Source organism: Neopelma chrysocephalum, unplaced genomic scaffold, assembly GCF_003984885.1.
Source record: "Neopelma chrysocephalum unplaced genomic scaffold, ASM398488v2 Primary Assembly neopelma1_102, whole genome shotgun sequence".
Lineage (NCBI taxonomy): Eukaryota > Metazoa > Chordata > Aves > Passeriformes > Pipridae > Neopelma > Neopelma chrysocephalum.
The window spans coordinates 2240663-2262127 of NW_020897765.1; the positions used below are offsets into that span (position 1 = coordinate 2240663).

Below are 21465 nucleotides of genomic sequence, written 5' to 3' on the forward strand. Positions count from 1 at the left end.
AAAAATTCTGTCCCTTCTCCTACACTCATACACTCTTCACAGGGCTTTCAAAAATTTTATCTTTAGGTCCATTATTCCTCTGTTAAATTTTGTCACAACTGTACATATTGATGAATAATAGCCAAAAGAGGTTCACAGAAAGTAATTAGGTGGGCAGGGAAACTGCATGCACAACATTAGGAAACCACACAAAGGAACAGAATTGTTCTCATGACTAAAAAAAAAAAAGTGGGGATGTAATAGCAGAATTTTAGTAACAGAAGAAAAAAAATGAAAGCAAAATCAGGAAAAAGGATAAAACATTCCAATGTTATTTACACTTAAATCATCCAGTAAAATAGCTGTTTAAAGCTTCTTAAAAAAATATGGATCAAACCTAGAAGCTACTCATCTGTTCAAAATGAGCTTGTTTGTTTCTCAGTTCTTTACAGAACAGAATTTAAAATAGTATCTATATTTATCTTGATTAAAGACCGTACAAACACGTCTCTTAAAATTGAGCATACACACATTTTCCCTTTCCCAAGCGGGATGCTTGCTGAATTTAGGCCTAAAGCAAAACATTTCTTCATCTTTACAAACAGCTTTATATACCAGCTATACAAAGTTTTCCATATTTCACTAAAACAGCTAAGACATTTACATAAACCTTACTTTTCAGTTGCAAATGACAGAAGACAATTAAATAAACAAGCTTTGAGGAAGGCAAAAGTTTCAATCTGTTGCATACCACTCTGTATGAATTACTATCGGCTGCTATAAAAATATACTACAGATTTTCTGTACAACAGTGAAGAAAAATCAGTTTAAGTCTGTTAACAGTATAATGTTAAAAATAATTTACCTCAAAGTCATGTAACTATAATGGTGTTTCTAATGAAGATGGAGCCAACTCTAAGGCAAGTATAGCAGTTAACTTTTTGAACTATTACAAAGTCCACAGTATGTTCAATTTTCTGGAAACTGATATGTCACTTGACCTGAATTAAGAAGCAGCGGTTCAAACTCAGGCCATTTGAACAACGAGTTTCCAGACATGCAATAACCCAAAACAAAAGTCAGGCTTCTTCTAGGATCCAAGATTCCTCCTCTTATCAAAAACCTTCCTAGACTAATTCGTATCTCCTACCAACTCAGTTAATATTAATTGCAAGGATAATTCTCTATAGATATCAACATAGTTTAATGCTATCTAGTCCCTCTTCCCCGTTCCTGCAGGATTTTTTAAATACTTTTTTATTTTAAAGGGAAATAAGGAGTTTAACAGAGCCATACAGACTAGCCAGGGCTAGGCAGTGACAAGTAGGCATTATTTTGCAAATACTGTTTGCAAATATTTGGTTTGACTGCAAGCCCGAGTCCCGCTCTTGGTGGATTGTGGAGAACATGCGTGCACATCACAGTTCTGCTTTTTTTGCTCCACCAGCTGTTTGTGTTTAGGAAGGTGCTGTAAAGTGTACTGGAATCTACATGCTTACTCAGCCTATCTTGAACACTAATATGATGCAACATACCCTAAGCCAAGTAAAATTAGTATCATTTGGTTGGCTGGGTTGGTTTTTTTCCCCACAAATTATATTCCTTACTTTAAGGAGTTAATTGCAACAAAGTGCCCTAACCCAGATATACCTACATCAATTGCTTCCAGAATCCCTAAGACACGCAACAGAATCTAAGGTAAAACTGCAGCAAAACTTTAGCTTATTAAGCTAATTGGTTCATACAATAACCTTCCCACCACTAAACAAACTGCTGTCTAAAATGCTAAGTTCTAACAGGCAAAGACCTAATAGAAATGTTTCAGAAAAACCTTAATATACCATGGCAAAGTTAAATTGTTTGTATGGGTTGGGTTTTTTTGAGATCAGGAGTGTGACTGGCAGGGAGCAAGAACCTGAAGATAGAGGCAGAACACCTTTGCTTATTTACTGAATGGCTGCAGCCTCTGCAGCCCCCCTGAGTTTGTAATGCTGTCCCCTCCGAGCACATGAGTTTTAAATGGAATACACTCCTCGAGGCTGCCCCACTGACTGCTCACACTGCAGTCAGTCACCTCCTTTCATTTCCATGCAGACATCCCCCAAAAAGGAGATTCCACAGATGCTGTCACTCAATGCCATTCCTGAGTTAGTCTGGGAGGACTTGACTATTTCATGAATGTTAAACCTATTCTCAAAAAACACTCAGTACCCGCTAGTGCAATTACCAAGCTGTGTGTATCAGGGTTCCTTTACACTTCCCATAAACCAGTCTGCAGGTTTTTTTTCCGGAAAGCACACTTTCACATTGCCCACTTGGTGCACAGAGAGCTACTGTCATTTTTAAGCTCCCCATGCATCACTCTGTGTGCCCTGAAGAGTTGTATCATCCATCTGCAGCAGGTCTTAAAACTTCCGGGGAAAGATTTAGATTTATGGTAAAGGCATAATAATCATTCTTGCTATACACAGTATGTTCCAAGACTTGAATAGCCTTTAGCCCTAATACAGATATGTAAGGCAGTACTCTTGCACAGAAATGCCAGAGGGTAACAGTAGAATCCAAAACCAACACTGGGTTTTGTGTGGCCAGGTTTTGGTAGCGGGAGGGGTGGGGGGGTGAGTTATAGGGGTGGCTTCTGTGAGAAGCTGCTAGAAGCTTCCCCCAAGTCCAGTAGAGCCAATGCCAGCCACTCCAAGATCATTAGAAATGGTGAAGAAGGAAAAAACGTTACTGGGCAGAAGCCACTGCAGCCAGAGAAGAGTGGAGTGAGAACATCTGAGAGGAACAACTCCGCAGACACAGAGGTCAGTGCAGAAGGAGGGCAAGGAGGCGCTCCAGGCTCCGGAGCTGAGGTTCCCCTGCAGCTCCTGGTGCAGCCCCTGGTGCAGCAGCTGTGCCCCTGAAGCCCATGGAGCACCACACGGGTGCAGAGATCCACCTGCAGCCCATGGAGGAGCCCACGCTGGAGCAGGTGGATGCCTGAGGGCTCTGAACTCATGGGACACCTAGGCTGGAGCAAGGTCCTGGCAGGGACCTGTGGACCTACTGAGAGAGGAGCCCACACTGGAGCAGGTTTCCTGATAGGACTTGTAAATACAGGGCTGATGGCTCTTCTCCACCAAGAGAAAGGCCAGAAGAAAAGGCAGCACGAGAATTCAAATTCCTAAGTTATACTATTTCTTCTTAAAACATTCTGTATCTATGTCCCAAAAGCGAAAAAACTGCTAGTAGATACATCAAAGAGTAGTCAGGAATTCCTTATTTCAAACTTTTTCAAACTTAACTGATGCAGACTAAAAAACATTTACTGAGGCATTACAGGGATGCACAAAAATGCCTCTCAAAATGGCATGGACTGGAACCTCAGTAAAATTTCTTGAAATTAAATTGTGCAGAACAAATAGGCAATCCACATACACTAACTCACATAATGTAAACCCACTGTTTATTCTGCAGCCTTCCATGATGTTATCTTAAGAAGCCACTCATCCAGATAAAAACATGCTTTAAAGGCATCACCTGCACAAATGGTCTTTACCATTATATCACAAAGGATTTAACATCTTTAAAAAGAAAAAACAAATTTCATTTCAAATTTCAGTTCCCCCCACAGCAACACCAGGGTAGCAGAAATTATTATACACCATAATGAAGTAATGCATTCCATGCAAAGAGACACTGCTGTGTAACAAACATCGAGTCCAAACCAATTCTGACAATGCTATGTAAAAGGACACATAAAAGTAGCACATTAACACGATATTCTGAACCAAATATTTAACTCAGAAGAAAAAAAAAGCCTGTTTCATTATTAAAATTTCAAATTTTTGAGGAACACATTATGAATTTATAACCCAGAAAGGCAAATGCATGTAAACAGTGAAGGCAGGACTCGGGAAAAAAAATTAACTGAAGGAACTAGCCACAAAAATATCACTTCCACATATCCAGTAGATACTTTTTAAAAAAACAATCACATTTAGTAACCTCATTTAAAAAACTGAAAACCAATTTTCTTGACAATATGAAGCATTATAAAAAGAAGGTAGTAAATGAAGCAGATAGGTTAGGTAAAGAAAACGTACAGGATGCATAAGGCTAAATAAGAAAACTAAAAGGCACATGTTGATATTTAAATTCCACAGTAAATATTCTGGTTTAGTTTAGCTCAGTTATAATTTAACTTCTAGAATTCAAGAGTTTTTGTTCACTTTAGTAACTTGCTCTAGCTCACCTCTGTGACTAACCATAGGAGTAAACGTTGTAATTAGGACAAGTATAAAGAGGACAAAGCAATTAGAAATAAGTTTAGCAGAAAATAAGAATCCAACTGTCTTTGGCACTAAAAGCATATACTAATAGGCAGGAGGCAAAAAATAAACAATATTTCAAAATATTTCCTTTAACTTTTACAAAAATATACACTAATACCACTTTTTCTAAAAACTTATGATGATGATTAGATAATCAAAGTACAAGAGGGATGTAATTCAAAAAAGATAAGATCACACATAGCATAAAACCTAAGCCAAAGTTGTAAAGTTTATAGGAAGTTCCCACACAAGAAGCCTCTTTTACAGGCTATGAATTTTACAAGTTATCTCAGACTTAAGAGGAATACATTTCGGGCAAATTAATAAAATGAAGTAACAAATCACATGGACCAGTCAATACTACTCAAAGTGTTCTACAACTTAATTTCAAAAAAAAACTGTCACACTCACCAACTGTAATCTCTAATAGCTCTTAAAACAGCAAAGTGGCAAATTGACTCTACCTTTTCTTCTTTTTTTTAATAGAGTTACTGAGAGTTTCAGAAAACCACTGACTACTATCTTACTTGACACAACAGTGTCAAAGAGAATACAGTAGAACCAGAAACAAGACTTAACAGAAGCATGAGTCACAAATAATGGGATGTTAACGGGTATGCATTCTTAACTTAATAATCTTACTACGCAGAATAAAGAAATATGCAAAGCATACTAAAAATTTAACCTTCTTGGAGATTATTCTTGACATTGATACCTCTATTTGAGGGAATACTTCCAGAAACTTAGAGATGAACTTGGTATTTCAGTCACTTCACCCTGACAAGATCTTGGTGTACCATATGCAGACACACATTTGTTGAGTGTAACGGCTCAGAACCAAATCACATACAGTTAACATAAGCCTCAACACCTCTGGTAAAACACAAGGATCTATGATGATCTATGCAATAATGTTTTCAAACCAAGATTGCTTGACTCTGATGTCAAACATTTCCACATGAACGGGACAAATGTTTTCCAACTTTGAGATCGGTAAATCCATTTCTCAATAGTACTGCCCACCCTGTAATGCCAACATTCGTGTCACTGGTGGATAGCAAAAGTGATTCTTGCCGAGTACAATGAGAACTGTCATTATTTAACCCTGTATGTTGCCCCTGGAGTTGGGTATTTGCTAGCATATTGTCAGGAAGGAAAGGCCAGAGAACCCAACAGAGCAGACTGCTAAAAAGGCAATATGATATTACAAGAATATGAAGCATGAGCTGTAATTTCATAATTACCAGTTTTAAATGTTACAGGTTCAGTGTCAGCTCAGCACACACAAGTAAATTTCAAAGGAAAGACCTTCTAAAACTGCTCAAATTATTAAATATAATTCAATTAAATAAAATTTACGGAAGTATCAGTGGCACCTGACTGGGGTCATTAAACCCCTCATGATTAAAATACAAAACTCTAAGCCTTTCTCCATATGGAAAACCTCAACGTATTTTAGGATTTTACATTATAGGAAAAAATACCAAGCGTGCTTGATAATTATAGAATTTATGCCATTGTAAAGCTCCTGTATATAGAGTGGCATGATTACACCATGACATTTCAATATAAGTAATTGAAATGGAAGAGGAGAAAAAATACATTGACTTACTTTTTCTGTAGTTACAGTAAGAGATGGAACCAAGGATGGTGAGGACTCCGACTGCTTCTTGTATTTTTGTTTGTGTTTATCTTTCTCTTTATATTTCTATAAGTTGTAAAAAAGAATACAAACTAAGTTCAGCTTCATCTTTAACATAACCCATTTTACAGAGCATCAAGCGTTACCAAAATTTAAGAGATGGCAATAATGTTATTTCGAAACCACACTAACGTTCTCAAATTTTTATAATATAATTTTTAAAAAGTAAATCAAGTATTTATATTTGCTTTCAAAGTACACAAATTGAAATTCTTCAATTATAGCCAGCATTTATGAATCCACTGGTGTTAATATTCTCCATCTTTCCAATAATCAATTAATCAACAAAAGAAACTGGATTAAAAACTGAGACATGGCTTCTGCTTCAGAGATCTTCCTCCATTTTTCACCAAAGATCTTTCTGCATTTCTGCACCTCTACAGTACTTTTTTGTTGGACACTAATGTAAATTAATGCGAGGTTTTAGCTTTGGTTCCCCTACTGACATCTCCATGCATAAGAATGTGAAATCTGATTTAGATTTCATTCCCAAAAAGGTGCATACATTTTACAGACTAACTAAGCATCTTCCATGGTAAACCGTGTAAAATACCAAAAGCTATACAAGTCAAATGTGCTTTTTAACAGAGCTGAGAATTTAATGTGGTTTTTCTTAATTCTTATTTTTTAAACATGAAATGAAGCATTGGCAGTGTGAATGAAATTGTGCAAACAGAGAGAAAATAACTTTTTAACCCAGAGCCTTTAGAGTATAAGAAAAGTCTTTCATACAGGCAGAAATCAATTCTTAGAGGATTACAGAATCAGACCCAATTTGCATTTGTTTAAACAGTTCAGACAAATACTTTAAAAAAAAAAATACCCCATCTGACAAAACTAACAATTAAACGTAAAGGAGTTCAGTATTTTTACCAATTTAATCATAAACAAGTAACTTTTTTCCTTAGTGTTATAATATACTTTATTTAGACAGCCAATGTCAGAAGACGCAGAGAAACTGCAGGTGAGAGAGAAAGTTACTTGCAAGCTACTGGCACTCAAGTATTTTGTTTCTTTAACTATGTACTTGTGAAATTTTCATGTAATAAGACAAAACTCTACAAAACAGCACAATGTATGGCTGTTTGTTCAGAATGACTGTTTCAACAGAAAGCTAGTAAAAAAAAGTGCACATATATGGATTGACACAAGGGGTTTAAAAATCCCCTTGAGCAGTTTGAAAACATGAGGAACACAAAATGTGTAAGTCTAAATAATCATATGAAAACTCAGTAACTGTTTTGCATCTTAAAAATTACCCATGCTGATCTTTCTCTATCAAAATGATTATCCAGACTCTCAAAAGAAAACATAATTTGTTCAACAGTGGCTGCACAACCACTCTCACCAAGCACCAGGACAAGATACTGAGGGTATGACCAAGTATAAGTTTTCTATTTTAGTCACAATGGAAGAAATATGACAGACTTATTTCATGGAATCAGCCTAAGACATTAAGAGAATGGGTTCTCAAATTCTCTAATAAAGTAGAATGTTAACTGACAACCTAGATGCAAAGCTGAAAACAAAACACATTTATCTCTACCTTTATGAACTATAAATACCAGCTAACTGACTTAAAGATCACCTCGTCTCTAACCAGCCCAAACCACTAAACTTACAACCTAATTTTGCCAGAAAGGAAATAGAGTTTAACCCAGAAAGTTCATTTAAAAAGTAACCAATTGTCACCAAAATCTCATGTAAAAATATACTTGCTAGAATGCAATAGATAAAGTTCTTTTAATTCTTGTACAATTCTTAAAACTCAAAGGAAGGTCTTTAAAAAGCTCATGGGGATTTCTAGGTCTGGGGGTTTTATACACTGAAGTGAACTTGGGGGTTTTCTTCTCACTGTGCCACAGGGATAGAAATACAGAGTTTTTCCTTTCACAATAAAGTGTACAGCTGTCATAATTACAATGATATACACCATAAAGTAGGATTTAAATTTTTGAAACTTAATATAGGCTTATTGAAGGAGTTTTAGATCAGGGAAGTTGATTTTGGGGTTTTTTGTATTTTTCTGGAGGGGAGATGGTATGTCTCTTTTTAAATCTGGAAAATACACATGTGAAAGAAAAAAAAATATGGAGAGGAGGCAATCAAATGCACTGCACAGTCTTTTCAATAACATCTTACATTTAACAGTCCCAAACATGCTATCCATACTACCAGAAAAACAAGCAGGGATCAAGAAAAAACCAGAAGCATCTACACCCAGACTGCCACGTTGTCCATCAAATCTGTTGACTCAAAAGACTTTCACCAGTGCTAGTTACCAAACTTACTACATCATCATGTATATGACGTTTAGATAAACTTGAGTAACAATTTCACTGAACCCCAAACAAGCCTCAAGAATGAAGCTATGAAATGGCTAAGCCACTGAGTTTCTTCAGCTTTTATCATTCTACTAAGAAATTCAAATCACTCTAAAGAATTTTTTTTATTTATAATTTTGGAGCCAAGGGGCAATGACTTTAATATGCTTTAAGATGAAACTTCACAGCAATATCAGTAAACAACAGGAAAACTTTTAAATGAACATGTTTTACAATCTTTTCTGTTGACCTTCTAGTGCTCTCTTACTTTCAGCGTAATTTCATCTAAAAGGCGAAGAAACATAAAATTCTGTTCAAAAGAACAGTTAGGAGAACTTCAAATTACATTTTGCGTGTACTGAAATCACTTTGACAGTAGTCTCAACACAAAAGGAAGTGTCAAGAAGAAGGAAAAGGGGATACAAGAACAGCAGGAAGGGAGGGGGCATAAACGAAAAAATATGCCTAATTTCTGTAAAGTGAAGCATCAGCAACCACATCAAATTCCTCTCCCAGATCCAAAGCATCAACACAAAGTCTGACAGGACAGCTTACCAAGGTTACAGCTTAACACTCAAGGACACTGGAGGGGTAACCCATCCAAAGGCCTTTTGGATACAAATCTCTCATTCACAGGACATCTGCTGTCCTTACCTCTACATTCCCTCCTCCTTTTAAGTTATACTTCCTCTAATAATTCTCCCTCTATTTTTTTTCTTTTTATTTTTTTTTCTTCCTAAGGAAAGTTCAGAAGTCTTACTTCTGAATGTGAATTGACTCCAGATGCATATAACATCAAAGAAGTGGAGAACACTTCACTGCAGGAAAACGTTTGAAAGAAATGCTCAGATTTTACACTGGTAAGAACAAAAATTTCCAAAACAACCTGCTGAGATGAAGAGACATAGCTCTCACAATGCAGTTGCACCCTTTTCTCACCATAAAGATGCATACTAAGTAGAACAAGAGTTCTGCAATACCCACTTTGGAATCCAGAAAAGTAATAAAAGAGGGACACAAATTCCCACAATATTTAACAAATATGACAGCTTTTAATCAAGTCTGTCTCAAAGGCCATACGAACTAATCATCTCCCTTACTGCAAAAAAAAAGAACAAACCACTAGCCCTTCATGGACAACTCTACATGCTTCACTTTTGTAAGATCTCTGTTCAGTCATAGCTCTAAAAAATCCCCAAAACACATATCAGCAGCTCATCAAGATAAACACCCATACAGAAAGTCACATGGGAACACCCTATTCTAAGGAAGGTAATCATATCAAATGTCTGACCTCCTACGAGCTTTACAGTAAGGAATATAAAAGGCAGAAATTACTGTTAACAAGGACTGAAAATAATATTGTCAATAAGTAAAAGCTAAGGGAGCACTAAGGGCAGGCAAAACCCATTCATATACTTAAGCATGAGTTCGGATGTTCCAAACACTTATGCAGAGCTGATAAATGCAATATTACATTCTGTAAGCCCAAGATTTAGTAGAAGACACATTGCAAGGAAAAATATAATAAAAAAATACAGCACCAGCTACAAAATTAATGAGGGAAATTTTAATCTTGGTTCACAAATAAGGTAGTTCAGCAGACCAGATTTAGGCAGCTTCTGAAATCTTTGTTACTGTAAGAAAAATAAAGTGTGACTGCCATGCAGCCACTGGGTAAGCAGCTTAACATTATTCAACCTAGAACCTGAAGAGCCCTGATTTATGGTGCAGCTAAATATCAATATAAAATACCTAGAATTCATATGTCATGATTAATCAGAAAGCTTTATTTATCACCAGAGATATCATTTTTGGATTTTGTTTTTTATCTAAAAAATTACGTAATACCATCTTAACGTCAACACCTACATGCTGCAAGATAAGAAAACAAATAAGGTGCAAGATTTCTTAATTCTATAGCACTTTCTGTACATTGCCCTCTTGTGGGGCGGGGGGGAGGGGAATGGAGAAGGTGGAAGAAAGCACATTCTGATTGCTTTTATTTCTTCCACAAAGACTCAATCTACAAAATTATTATACAACTTCATAAATACAGCTCATTTTAGCTCATTTACATGTTGGATCATTCTAAAGGTCAGCACGACATCATCCATTTTCTTTAACATACTTTCAGAGAAACATTTTATCAGACTCCTGAACAAAAATACCATCTCACAAAAATATCAAATTAAGGACACAGGTATAACTTCATTGTAGCTCAGATCTGCTACCAACATGTCCTGGTTTTGCCACCAGAGCCGAAGCCAGGTGGGTGTGCTAGGTTGTTATTCTATACCACCCACACCATCACTGGGGACAGAAGTAAGGGATTCCCACTTCCAAGAAGGAGGGGAGGGGCCTGGCTTCCAGTTGGGAAGAAAAGGTGGCGTGTGGAGGGTCCGTCGACCATTCTGTTCATTCTCTCGGGGGTCGCACCACGTCGGTGAGCATTTTGCATGTAAAACACCCTCTCTTTTATACACTTGCTGTTATTAGGATTGAAGCTGTTGCTGTTCGGTTTCCTTACGTCGTTGCTGTTTCCAGTAACTTGTTCTTATCTCAGCCCATAATCCCTAGTTTTTTTATCTCCCACTGGAGGGGGGAGGAAGCAAGCATGGGAGGGTGGAAATAAATTAGGGAGTGCCATTCCTAAACCATGACACAACAGAATAACGTAATCAAATCTATCTTTTCACATGTTGGACTTCAATGTTTGAAAATAATGCAAGTGAACAATAACTTTTCTAGTACAGATGCAGTGGATGAGTTCAGCTTTTCTCTTAAATGGCATTATTAATTCATAACATTTCCACATGGAAGTATCATTTAACTTGCTGAAGGTATTTACATTTAATTGCAATTAATTTTTGTCTCAAGAATGCACAGCCCTCTCCAATGAGGTTTCCACAGTACTTTATTTCATTAAAATATGTTCTGAAGTGCAGCAGTTAACAGTTCAGTGTTACAAAGGAGAAAAAAAAGTTTTCTGACCCTGCTCTCACCTTTACCAGAACTGTTCAGCTTGTGTGCCCACTCAAACTACTAAAACAGCAGCAACAAAAACCAAAGTGCAGTGTTTTCTGCTGTTTTAGTGAGCTGTGTTAGTTCTGTGAAGGAACATGAGAGATGGACAGTAACAGGCACAAGAGGAGGCAGACGCAGAACAGAGAAGAACTCACCTGCTCAGGGAGCAGGAGACTAACTTCTGTTTTGGAAGAATTAAAACACATTTACACTATCAGCAAGCACCAATGCTTAGTCCTTCAAGACAAAACTGCTTGGGTTGACCTTGAATTATACTATTTTTATCCCTTCTCTATTACAAAAATCATAAACCTCTACTACCTTTGGTTGTCCCAAGTTTTCAAACCTTAAGAACATTTTCAAATCTATTTTCCTTATTGATTATTGTAATCAAAATCATCTGAATGTCCAAACCACTAATTTTTCAGCTGCTGTTTTTGATTCCCTCAAATAATTCCAATTTATCAGAATGTTCTGTTAGTACAGAGTATTTAGATTGGTGCTTTTGTCATTTATAGATTTTCTGCACTATCTTTGTGCCACCAAAGACTGTAAATCCAGAGCTGTCACCATCACAACCAACATCCTGAAATGAAAGCTGCACATAGCTCTTGTTAATCCCCAATACCAGATCAGCTTGGCCTCTTATTTGGGACTAGGAGCGATAGAACCGTAACAATTCCAGAATGAAAGATGCCCACAGTCCACAAGTTTCAAATTCAAATCCTAATTTATCTCATTTTTACAAGAACAACCCTTGCTCAGGTATTCATCTAGCTATCATTTTAAATGGTATAACCAACAGCAGAAAAATTCAATGCAGCAGCAGTGTTGTTGCAGTCACAGTAACAAAAGGAGACAAGCACAGGATAGTGTATAGAGAGAGACTGAACACTACTGCCAGCATTATTCAAACACATACATACGCAGCTCTAAGGATAAAACTTGTTCTTAAGTACCAGTCCTTGATGTAATTACTTAAATATTCAAAAGCCTCACTTAAGTGAGGACCAGGAATGATGGTCCAAATTTTCACTGTTAATGGTAAAAAGACTCAAGAATCAATAATAAAAATGCCATCCAAAGCTTCTATGAGGTCCAAGACTACCAGCTCTTATCCTGAATGAGTTACTCTTCTTTTGATATTTAATATTAAAATATGCTTCTTCTGTTATTTGCACAGTTTAATATTAATGGTTAGTAATGGATGCTCAAGTGCTACACACTTGAGCAGCACTTTTCAACTTCAAAAATGGTGCAAGATTAAATCAATGCAACTATTTATTGTCAATGCTCAGCTTCATTTATTCCCATAAAAATTGCAAGTATTAAAATTTTAAATTATATATTATGTTACATGCTGTGAAATGCTCCACTGTCTGCAAGGTAACTTAAAGATACCTCTTAAATTTATGTTAAAAACCAGGCAAATAGAATGGTAAACAAAAGGAGTACATTCAATTCTCCTAGCTCAGTCAGCTTAACATTGTAGATCACCTTTACTGCATACAGTCTACCAGCACACAAAACATTGTACCTGATGAACAGCATATATATATAAAATATTATACATATATGCAGATTCATAAGAAAGTATCCAAAGAACCTTCTAGAAACCATTACAAAGTCAAAGTACTAATAATCCTGTATTAATCTAGGATCCAAAACAAAGAAAAACAGTATCTTAAAGCACCTCTTCCTTCTGCATCTCTCACAGTTATAGGATTGAAATTGTGCTGGTTTTGAACAGGATATAGTTAATTTACTTCACAGTAGTTGGTATGGAGCTGTGCTTTGGATTTGTGCTGAAAACAGTGTTGATAACATGGAGATGTTTTCATTTTTGTTCAGCAGAGCTTACACAGAGTCAAAGCCTTTTTCTGCTCCTCAACCCACTCCACTCCACCAGTGAGTGGGCTGCAGGGGCACAAGAACCTGGGAGAAGACAAAACCAGGACAGCTGACCCCAACTGACCAAAAATATCCCGTGCCATGTGGTGCCATACCCAGTATATAAAATTCAGTGAAGAAGAAGGAAGGGGGGATGTTCGGAATGAAGGCATTTGTTTCACAAGTAACAGTTATATGTGATGGAGCCCTTCATTCCTGGGGATACCTGAACACCTGCCTGCCCATGGGAAGCACTGAATGTTTTGCTTTGCTTGCATGCACAAATTCTTCTTTACCTATTAATCTGTCTTTGTGTCAACCCATAGGTTTTTGGGTTTTTTTCAGTTTTACACTTCTGATTCTCTCCCCCATCCCATTGGGGGAGAAAAAGCGTGTGGCTGTGTGGGGCTACTGGTTGGGGTTAAACCACACCCACAGCGTAGGAAGATACATTGCTCAAATACGAACAAAATCAAGCAGCAACCTTAGTGACCTATTTTTAGTTTTCAGGTATCACCTAGTTTTCAAAAAAAGACAAACAACCTTGTGTAATTTTCTCAAGCAAGAAATGCTCACGTTTCTTCAAAGTACAGCTTATCTTCTACCTCAGTTATTCAAAAGTTACTCTCCTCTGTCTTATAATGTGGTGGACCACTAACATTGAAGAGCAAATGATGCTACAATACACTGAACTTCTAGAAAACTTAAAATCATTGTCATACAAAAAGTATTTTCCTAAAATTTTGTGAAGATAATAATGAAACTGAAGTAATATATAATAATAGGATAAAAAATAAGTAAAAATAACACCTAATAATACCTCAAGTGTATCATAGCAATTTTTCAATGAAAAAAATATTTTGGTTGGTGACTCCAGGGAATCCCTAAGGATGACAACTGGACTAACAATGTGATTTTTCTTTAAAAAAATACAACTCTTGTTTGATGAGCACAGTAAGAACTTATTTATGGTTCAGACCTACTCAAAATTCTGAATCTCCTGTATTGCTCTAGAGATGCCTCATTTCTTCCAATAAATGTTTGAGGATTCTGCCACCCATGGATTTTCAGTTTTACAATCCACAGAAACAATTATCACTTACTATTAGTTCGTGCACAGTTTTGAGTTTATTTTCTTTCACAATGAAAAGTAAAAGACTAAAATGTGTACTTTGAGAGAGAAAAGGACACTTGCAACTTAGGCAGCCTTACAAAATTCTACATCTTACAGAGTAGTTTTTAGGTATATCTGAGATGGTGTGTTTGTCATTTTGATTTTACAATAATTATCAAATCCCAGGTGACAAGCTTAATACTACTGAGGTGTTTGCTGTGCTAAACACCTCAATACACTAAAAGCATTGCTCTTTTTTCAATAATATATATGATGTGTTACTGTAAGGTTAAAAAATGAGGTAATGAAATCAGTAATTCCACGATAAGCATAAGAATTGAGACAAACACTTCCTACTTTTCCTCTTACTAAAAGACAACGTAAATAAAAATGACCTTATCTGCTTATATAGTTCTTCCTGACCTCCACAAGAGATCATTTTGCTGTGCCATCTCTACATACACCAACTGGTGCCAGTTCCAGTAAATTACATGCATTTGATTATCAGGATGACAACTGAATACACAGAAAACAGTACAAGTTTTTTTGAGAATTTTAACCGGCAAGAAGATGTCACCTTTCCTCTTAATCCTGCAGATTAAGATATATATTACTGAATATACTCAGATAGAGTAGTTTTCTAATGAAATTTTGTTTACACAGTCACACTCCGTTGGTCTTCCCAAAGAGTTAGCCGTTAGACTTTCAACAGAATTTTACATTAAGAGATTTATTAAAGAAGAATAAACTACACTCCTACAAAAGTCAGCATAGAACAGGTGCCCAGAAAGAGAAATACTATTTGTTGGCAACAACAGTAAAGACTGAAGCATGAAGTCATCCCCCTTTTTGAACCCACGGAACCCACCAAATATTTCAGTCTAAGGAAACAGGAACTGGGTTCTGCATGTTAGATGCATATTAAAGACCATCTATGCAGTGAGATACATATGGCATATATTTATTGACCAGTTTTTAGAGGTGTTTTAGAGGCATTCTTCTTTCCCTCTGACTGAACAGAATTTGGAGTAAGTTAACATGGCTAAGCATCAGCATTAGCATCCATACCACATAGTTATCATTTGAATAATATTTATCTAGTATTACTTCAATTACTAAAATTGAAGTAATTTCAAAGTGGCTGCAAAACACTTTTCTTCTAGTTATCTTTAGCATTCTTATAGTTTTGCTTCATACACCAAGATCAGTTGAAAGGACTAAAGAGTCAAATCTATTAAACTGATTAACAAAAACTTAAAAAATTAAGAAAAATGAAACAGGATACTGCATTACTGAGATGAGTCAGGAGCTTTTCAACCTGAAAGTCACACAAAACTCCCAATGCTCAAGTAACATCATTTAGTTTATGAAATGGAGTAATTAGTAGAGGAATGACACAATTAGAATCGCCTTTGAAACACTCAATACAGCACTGTAAGTTGACTCTTCAGGACTAAATCAGATTTTTTTTTTAAGTGAAAAAAGAAACCATTGCTTATGCAGTTGAATGGTAACTCAAAAAACTGCAATCTGTTCCTTTTTTTGCCATAGAATCTTATGTGATGTATGGTAGGTCAATTTTACCTTTCCACGGTCAGTTGTTCAGTGAGGAACGCCTCATGAACACCTGATCTGAGTGTTCACAACTTGACTTGTAACAGCTCACACAGAGCATTAAAATACATTAAAAAGCACGAAGCACCTTTCCCCAAATTAAATTTGTTTCCCTGACACACGAACATAGACTATTGGAAAGTCTGGGCAGTTCAGAACGCAGATACAAACCAACATAGAGCTCGCCTATGGAAACTTCCAATGTGTAGAAATGTTTTAAATTTCCCTTCCCGTGGGCCCAACAATCAAACTCGAGTTACACTGGAACACACTGAGTGTGACACGCTGCCTCGAGCTCTTCTTAGGTGTTCAAGTTTCTACCCGCAAATCAGAAAAGCTGTAATGTTCCTTGAAGAAAAGGAGAAGCAGCGAAAACATGTCCATACTGAATCAGTAGCTCAGTGTTTGGAACACTTATCCTGGCTCCTGCATTTTAGGTTTTCCTCTGACACTCTCCAACTTCTGTAATAGTGGCCTGAGGCTCCTTGTCACTATTTTGTTCTTTTTGCCTCTCCACAACTTTTTACACATCTGCAGTCTTCAGTCACAAGCCCAGTTTTGTTTAATTTAAATCATATGAGCCATCATAGCAAGAGTTTTAAATTTCCCCTTCCTGCTCAGCCCAGAGCAAAGCACTTCAGTAGTAGAAAAGAAATTAGGGTAATTGATCTGCTATAAAGTAGTTACTTTATATGCAATATATTCACATTTTTCAGAAGCCACTAACATATAAAGCTAGTAAATCTTGACTAATTTTCATGTAAGTGGCTAAAAAGACTTCCTTTATACAAAGGTCAATTCCAGATATATTTAGTTCTTTCTTTAGTCCTTCCAAATATAAGACTGCCAGGAACATTAAAGCAAGGTGTTCTTCCACAACCTCATGGTGGCTTAAATTTTTCCCAAGAAAGCTTGAGGTAAACACCTGGGCCCTGAAAAAATGGGATATTATAATGGAATGCCAAGCAACATATTACCAACTGTATTTATGAGGGATGCAGCCTCATCACTAATCATTTCTAAATAGCATCTCTGCCATAGAAACTAACAATACTTAGGCAGCAGTAATCAGAATATAATGAAGCTATTTATTCTGTAGCTTCAAATTCATCATTACAATTAAATCATACCAAAGGTTTGGTTGAATTTGTTCAGGATTTTTTTTTATTATACCCTTATATATTTGTTATCAATTTTGTTAGCAGGGTGTCCAGAAGAGACTAACACATACTTTGAAGGAAAACACAGGCTTTCAGCAGTGTCTGTTTGTAAAAATGACAGTTATCTATCTACATCAACATTTTCAGACCAACCTCTTCTTACTCCAATCTAGTATTCCATATGCACAAATGGATAGCTTTTGAGGTCTGAGAAATAAAAATTGTTCCAACCCACAACTCATACAGCTACTGCTTGGCAAAAGGAAAAGCTTTAACAATGCCTGCAGATCAGATTATCCAAATTTCCAAAGAACAAAAATGAAAGATAAAGAAGAAACTACAGTGGCCACGGGGCAGGTGGGGTGCCACACACAGAGACACTACTGTATCTGTGAAGAAATATATACATATTTTCCATAATATGACAACAATCTAGATTCCAAGTAGATTTACAGAAGAGGAAATAAGGAAAGTCACCCTAAAAATGACCATAGTCCTCCAAGATACTTCATACAGTATATCAAATATACAGTGTAAGACATCACATGCAGAAGGTAATCAAATTTACCAAGAGAATGAGCCTTTATAACACCTACACTTTACTGACTGAAGATTAGAATTTTGCAAAGAACAGTCTGTTCTTCAACTATAGAATGTATAAAATTAAAAATGTCAAACAAAGAATCTGGGGCCACAAAAAGTTAGACGATTAACAGCTTTAGGAAACTGCAACTTTTTTCAGTGCTGGGTGGTTTTAACTCAAATACTGTTTCATTATTCTCATAGGTTAGTGCTTCAAACTGCATTGCTTCATGTGGTATTGCAGATCATGAGATCTTTTGGATTACCATGTTCCACTTCATGAAATGTAGAACAAACTTCAATATCCTATTTCTAGCAAATTTTAAGTCACAGAAAAGGGCCAGGACTTGCAAAGGCAAGCCACAACATTTACTATTTCTAGAAGGTCTACATCAAAACACTTCCAGAGCAGGAGAGCTGAGCAGACAGCTAAAAAACCAGCTGATATATCTATGGAACACACTGTTACCAAGTCCCTCCAAGTATACCCTGAGGACTTCACAGGTATTGTGTGGTCAAAGTATTTTCAGTCAAAGTCATTTAAAAAACAAACAAAACAAAACAAAAAAAAAAAGCCACCCAAAAAACATCAGCCCACCAGCTTACAAGTTTTGTCCATGTGAGTAAAAATCCATGCACATTATTTTGGCAAAACATGACCTGAAATATTACTCTGATGAAAAACTAAGAAAAAAATATGGCAAATATTAGTAAGAGTTTACCTTGCAGCTAAAATTCTGGAGTCTATAATTCAAGACTGTTTTTTTCTACCAATGTGTTACTAAGAGGAAAAAAAAAAGTCTGCCAAAACCCCATATGTTTATTATTTTAGCCATAAATTTTGATTTAGAGGTACAGTTGCATTGCAATGCACAATCTTTTCTGCATTACCAGATGAAGATCGAACTATTCACCTACACCACTAATAAAATCTAAAGATATTTTGTAGAAGATAATCCAAGAACAACTGGAAATCAACATCCATCCAAAATGGAAGTGATCTTAAATTCCAAATCAAATATTAAGGAGACTAAGAGTCTGAAGTCTGACATTTGTTATTCAATTTCCTTTTACTATAAATATAGCTCCTTTGTACAATACACATTTGGTCAAAAGATTCTTTGATTTCAATTTTTATGTAATGACTTTTAATAATGTAGAACTAAGTTTACTCACAACCACACAAAATTCTATTAAGCTATTAGGATGCACAGGATGTGTGCAAGTGAGCAGTTTTGCATGTATTCTTAGAGGGCTAAAAAAGAGCCAAAGCTTATTTGCATTATTGTGCCATGGTTTGTAATCACCCCCTATTGAATTCAGATGACAAATTTTTTATAGACAACTGTTAATCCAGCAGTAATAAAAACACAAAATAGTAATCATCATAAATTTAAAATTCCTTTTTTAAAAATATGTGATGTCAAATTGTTAAATGGAATATGCCAACATTAGAAATCAGCAGTCAGTTATGTTCTTAGTACCCTCACAGGAAGATTCACAGGTGAGTAACAAGGTCTTTTGCCATCACAGTGGGCTTGACCATCAGTACCAGTAAAACGTGTCAAGAAGAGATGTCAGTTCTTTGATGAAAGAAAAAGATATAGCAGGGCAAAACATAAAAAACTAGATGCAGCTGTTTAACTGCACAGTTGCTAAAATGTGTACTGCTGGTTTTCTTTCCTACATAGTCACAAAGGGTATACAAGAAAAACTCTAGTGGAAAGCTAAAGCAAAGGAAATTGCATGGAAACAGCCTTTCCAATGGATATGTTTCAGTGCGTATCCCAAAACTGATGATTAACAGTAACAGGAAGCTGCATGTACAAATGCACCTGAAAATCTTTCCTCACTGGATGTCAGTACCTCTATTATTATTCTGTGCTTCAGGAACAAGATTTCCTTCAGGCTTTTCATAAAAAATTAAATTTATCAGAAGCGCTACTATTAAGCAGATGTGCCACATAATTAGCAACGACAAATCCACTTACTTTTTTCTCCTTCTCATGGTGTTTATCCTGAGAGTGAGAGGAAGAATCACTTAAACTTTGATCATATGACCTATTAGATCCCCGTTTGCTCTTTTTCTAAAAAGAGAAAATATATTTATGGACAGAGAAAAGGAACCATTTGAATAAATAAAAAGTATAAAGCATTTCAACTGATAAGATGCCTTATTGCTTGAGAAAAAAAAAATTCAGTACTTCAGTTACTGTAAAACTGACACTAATAAAATTCACAAGACTATCTCATGTACACCAGGAAAAAAGCCTAACCCTATATGACTTTTAGACCTCCCACAAATTTACGAGATATGCTTTCCACAGAGAAATGAAATATGCCACTTTTTAAAGGTTAAAAAATGCTAGACACATTTTCATAACATAAAAAAGATGCTGCTGAAGCGAGTATCTCATGAAGCCACAGTGAAGCTCTGACACATGCCTGAAATGCTTTGTGAGGTGGTTGTTTTGTGGCTTCATGACTTATTTATTATTCAAGTGATCTGTCTGTAATATTTTCATTTAAGTGGATTAAGAACCAGGATACAGAATGCTGTAGTCATGTATGGGTTTACAAGCAGCACACGTAATTGCCTGTATTTCTGTAATGTCTGAGAACCTAGTCCGGGACTGAGAATACTTTATGTTAGGCCAGGGTTCTAAATGTTTGTTATTTCATCATAACTGAGGCAGCATTATAGACACTTCAGGTTGGTGTTTTGTCAACCAATTTTCAGTGGAATAGTAGATATACACCACCCACCACCTTCAGCAGTAAATACTAAGCACTTGTATTTATCAGGCATGAACAGTCACAATAATCCTAAAGAAACATTGCAACACTCAAAACGATCTTGCCAGTCTTTCCTCTTCTTACCACTACAGCTTCATAACGGAAAGCTAACTAATCATATGTCAAATATAGAGTTATGTCTTTATCATTAAACTTGCTTTTTAAATAAACATAGATGTTCTCAATCATAGCAGCACTGCAACATTCAAATCAAATGCATAACAGTGTAAGGGCTTGCCTTCACTGCTAAGCAATAGACCATTTTTGCTCTTTTCGTATATATTTACGTCAAGATAGTAAAAACAATAACAACTTAGTTTAGTAAGGCCCTGAAAACCATGACTTATCTTAACTATGAAGTAAATTCATCAGTATTCATCAGAGCAGAGAGCTAACCTCACCAAGCTTAACTTCTAGAAAGCTATAAAATGGTTGACTGGCCCCATGTTAACGTCATTGCAACCTATTCAAAAGTCACACTAAGTATTCACCTTTTTTAGCAGTGAAAACAAGTAATATGCAAGTTTAACTGCACTTACAGCAGTATCTGAACATAAGTCTATTTATTTTAATATTCATAAATAACATTTTTTAAACATTAGTAAGTCCTTCAAGTCCACACCCTCACATGTGTACTCAGAAACAGTTATCTGGATCTGTCAAACTGGTAAGGAGTGATACGAAAGACCCCCGAGGTCTGATCCAAAACCTAATGAAATACCTGAGACGTTTCAACAGGTTTTGTTTGTTTGTTTTTTAAAAATCAAACCTCAAGTCACTTCCTTAAGGCCAGGTATAAGAGAACTTATAGGCAGGGAATATCTGCTGGCTACACAATGAGAGATAGAACAGAAGATGTGGGGAGAAGAGTAACAGATGCAGAAATAAATGGATGGTTTCTTTTCTCCAAAATGGACTAAATTCCTAGAAGGCACCTAAACAAATAGCAAAAGAAAACATT

At 36.1% G+C, this 21465-nt stretch overlaps 1 protein-coding gene across 6 annotated transcripts in view; it reads right to left on the bottom strand.

The window, feature by feature from the left end:
* MLLT10 (MLLT10, histone lysine methyltransferase DOT1L cofactor) overlaps window positions 1–21465 on the bottom strand; it is a 126495-nt gene that overhangs the window by 63141 nt on the left and 41889 nt on the right. For 4 of the 6 annotated variants that reach the window (XM_027695674.1, XM_027695678.1, XM_027695675.1 and 1 more), the window contains 2 exons: window positions 19700–19795; window positions 5908–6003 (listed from right to left, as the gene is read on the bottom strand). In XM_027695674.1, the coding sequence (XP_027551475.1) occupies window positions 5908–6003; window positions 19700–19795 (192 nt within the window). The remainder of the gene's footprint in view (window positions 1–5907; window positions 6004–19699; window positions 19796–21465) is intronic. The other 2 variants (XM_027695676.1, XM_027695679.1) reach the window with 1 other exon arrangement.